At 39.8% G+C, this 3,946-nt stretch overlaps 1 protein-coding gene across 1 annotated transcript; it reads left to right on the forward strand.

Annotated features, from left to right (window-relative positions):
* The first annotated feature begins 712 nt into the window (after positions 1 to 712).
* On the forward strand, positions 713 to 3,599 carry LOC148871388 (dnaJ protein homolog). Its single transcript, XM_088970311.1, has 5 exons — positions 713 to 1,347; positions 1,938 to 2,103; positions 2,205 to 2,623; positions 2,722 to 2,920; positions 3,034 to 3,599. The coding sequence occupies exons 1-5, from the start codon at positions 1,198 to 1,200 to the stop codon at positions 3,351 to 3,353; spliced, it is 1,254 nt and encodes a 417-aa protein (XP_088826437.1). The 5' UTR covers positions 713 to 1,197; the 3' UTR covers positions 3,354 to 3,599.
* The last annotated feature ends 347 nt before the right edge of the window (positions 3,600 to 3,946 follow it).

Consider the following 3,946-nt stretch of genomic DNA (forward strand, 5'->3'; position numbering starts at 1 on the left):
ATTTTACTAGTAGTTTAATCTAATCAAGATAAGGAATGATTACTGTTTTATATTTTTAAAACAAAAGAAAATAAAAAATACAAAAAATGAAAAAAAAGATAAATAACTTCTCTTAAAGAAAAGATGTACTGACATGGATGGACCAATTTTAAATATATATATAATATATATATAGATACCGCTTTTAAAGATGTCCTAATTAACTTTTAACCTTAATAATATATTCATTTAAAATCAATATATATATATATGTTTGTATACAAATATGAAAATCTATGATATAGTATCGGAAAAACTTTGACCAATTAAAATACCCTATAAATTTTGATGAATACCATCAAATTGGTCACCCCTAATTGATTTTTTTTATAATTTTTTCTGATATCATATCTTTCTGGTATCATAATTAAACCGGATATAGTAATTGAACCAGATTCGAATTGAAATAAGATTGAACCGAGCTTGAACTACCTTTATATTTGGTTTGAAAGAAAATGATAGGAGAAGAAAGAAAAAGGTACAAAATCTTATTAGATTTGTAAATACTTTTTATTTTTTTCTGGGTTGGGTTGGGCCCTCCCGCGTTGCACCCGCAGAATGAGAACGGCACCCACTCCTTTCCCGCGACGCGGAAGGGTGTTTCGGTTAATTCATTCCAATTTCCAATTTCCAATTTCCAACGAATTTAACACCAGGAGGCTGAAAGCGTGATGATTTCACACAGAAGTGTCTAGAAGAACGTTTAGAGCCGTCGATGAAGAATCGAACGGGTTAGGATCCGGTTTCCATTAGAGAAACGTGGAGAGAGTTCCAGAGTCTTCTATTGTGGGGTTTCCTTAGAGCGGTCAAATGCCCAACTCCAAGATGAAGAGCAATCTCCACCGTCGATTTATAAAATAAAACGCGTGGCCCCGTATATATTCACCCCACTTATTCTCTCTCTCGTACTCTTTCGTGCTCGTGGTTCTCGATTCTCGAGGTTCCAGTTATCGCTCGCTCGTTGCTCGACTCGTATCTTCGTTAGGGTTTCCTCGGCTTCGACGGGGGAATCTATCTCAGATCAAACAAGCTTCACTGTGAAGGATTTCGATCGTAGCTATTGGTTAGACTGAGGGATTTTGGTTCTTCTGGTTTTGGTTGCTCAATTGATTTGGCAAAGGGTTTTCATATCTGTTGGAATTTTGATACTGAGGGAAGATGTTCGGAAGGCAGCCTAAGAAGAGTGATAATACCAGGTATTATGAGATTCTTGGGGTCCCGAAAAATGCGTCGCCGGAGGACTTGAAGAAGGCGTATAAGAAGGCGGCAATTAAGAATCATCCGGACAAGGGAGGAGATCCTGAGAAGGTAAATTTAGCTGTTTATGGATTTGTGTTATTGATGGTTCTTCCGTTGCCGATCTTTGTGTATTGTGTAATTGGACTTCTCTTTTTCCTCATTGTTTTATTGTTCAATTTGAATTGTTCTTGTTTTGCTTTGACAAGAACGATCTTTGAGGGTTTATTTCGTGATGGTGGTGTTGGATATTTTCTGAAAATAATCCTTCCTTTTAGTTGCATTAGGGAATGCTGTTAAAAAATCGAGTCTTGCTGATTGATTTCAGCGTTTTATGGGTGATTTGTTGCTTAGAAAAAGATTTATGAGTTTGGCAAATTGGCAATGACGCAAAATCGTGTCTGGTTGCCCTTTCGGGTATGTGTTAAGTACGCTGATCCTGGGTCTGGGTAGTAGATTTGTGCCCTTCTATTGATGTAGACGTTTTCCACCCTATTTTGCCTTTTTTTCAGCGGTTTTTCTTATGAATTGGAATGTATAAACTCCGGATTTTTTTGTTGTTTTTTGATATGCTCGACCTATTGTATTGATTGTAATTTTCATCAAGCTACAATTGAATTGAAAATCTGAAATTTGAAAGTATGGGATTATTGTGATTGCAGTTCAAGGAGTTAGCTCAGGCTTATGAGGTTCTGAGCGATCCGGAGAAACGTGAAATATATGATCAGTATGGAGAGGACGCTCTCAAGGAAGGAATGGGTGGAGGAGGAGGTGGCCATGACCCATTTGACATATTCCAGTCCTTCTTTGGTGGCAACCCATTTGGAGGTGAGATATTTCAATCAGTTTATCTTTTATTTGTTTGTGGCGCATTACTGTTGATTGATTGGCGTATTAAACTTGGACGGGGGTTGTTTTGTGATGATCAGGTGGTGGTAGCAGCAGGGGACGGAGGCAGAGGAGGGGAGAGGATGTGATCCATCCTCTGAAAGTCTCTCTGGAGGACCTGTACGTGGGTACATCTAAGAAGCTGTCGTTGTCCAGGAATGTGATATGCTCCAAGTGTAAGGGGAAAGGATCAAAGTCTGGTGCTTCCATGAAATGTCCTGGTTGTCAAGGATCTGGTATGAAGGTTTCCATCAGGCACCTCGGTCCCTCTATGATTCAGCAGATGCAGCACCCTTGCAATGAGTGCAAAGGAACTGGGGAGACCATCAACGACAAGGACCGATGCCCACAGTGCAAAGGTGAGAAAGTTATTCAGGAGAAGAAGGTGCTGGAAGTCATCGTTGACAAGGGTATGCAGAATGGACAGAGAATAACGTTCCAAGGAGAGGCTGATGAGGCGGTATGTAGTGCATTATAGTTAACACTGTTGTTGCCCATGGCACATCTGTTTTGTTGTCCTCTATAGACTCAATTGTCTTGAATGGTGTTCTTGTGCAGCCTGACACAATCACAGGGGATATAGTCTTCGTTCTGCAGCAGAAAGAACATCCCAAGTTCAAGAGAAAGGGAGATGATCTCTTTTATGAGCACACCTTGTCTCTAACTGAGGCCTTGTGTGGATTCCAGTTTGTACTGACTCACTTGGATAACAGGCAGCTTCTCATTAAATCTAGCCCCGGGGAAGTAGTGAAGCCTGGTAAGCTATAGGTTGCATTTTGCTCTGAATGACTCTAGCTTATCTAGTTTTGGAAAATATAGTTGATAGTGGTGATTATTGATGTTTTTGGTGAATCTGAATTCTAATGACAGATCAATTCAAGGCCATCAATGATGAGGGCATGCCCATGTACCAGAGGCCATTCATGAGGGGGAAGTTGTACATTCACTTCACAGTTGAGTTCCCGGACTCTTTGACCATGGAGCAGTGCAAGGCGTTGGAAGCCGTGCTCCCACCGAGAACATCTCAGCAGCTGACAGACATGGAGCTGGATGAGTGTGAGGAGACAACGCTGCATGATGTCAACATTGAGGAAGAGATGCGGAGGAAGCAAGCTCAGGCCCAAGAGGCCTACGAAGAAGATGAGGATGTTCATGGTGGTGCACAAAGGGTTCAGTGTGCTCAGCAGTAGGATCATTTAGCTACTACTCATGAAGTGGGTAATGGATGATTTTTTTTAGATGGAGGAATGGAAGATAGAGTGGGAGAGAACATGAAAGAACAGGAAATTGATATTGTTAACAATGCTTTCGTTAAGGTTTTTGGAATTTTTCGTTAGTATATAAATGCAAGGAAGTTTTGTATTCAAATGATCAAATCCATTCTTGTGTTTCAGCTTCAGTGCTACTTAATATTCAGAACACTTCTTTAAATCTTATATGGTGGAAAGCCTTCTTGTGGTTGATACTCTCTTATTTGTCCACTACTTGGGCTCTGTTTGCAGTGTACGTGCATTTATGGTTCAGGGAATAGTTGCATCTAATTTTAATTTGCTTTCTCCACTGCAAACAAACTAGAGATAAAAAAACTAGAATTCAGGGTATACTTACCAGCTGGTTTTATATTTCTTTATTATGTCTACGTCTACGTTGTAGACAACCTATAAGAAGTAAACCAGGATCCATGCTCTACTAGAGGGGTGTATTTATTATTTACCTATAATTTTGTATGAATTGCCTTCATAACATGACTATTTCTTTGCTATCACAAGTATTCCAGGATTGT

Source organism: Nelumbo lutea, chromosome 2 (genome assembly GCF_056320005.1).
Source record: "Nelumbo lutea isolate HS-2025 chromosome 2, American lotus-T2T, whole genome shotgun sequence".
Lineage (NCBI taxonomy): Eukaryota > Viridiplantae > Streptophyta > Magnoliopsida > Proteales > Nelumbonaceae > Nelumbo > Nelumbo lutea.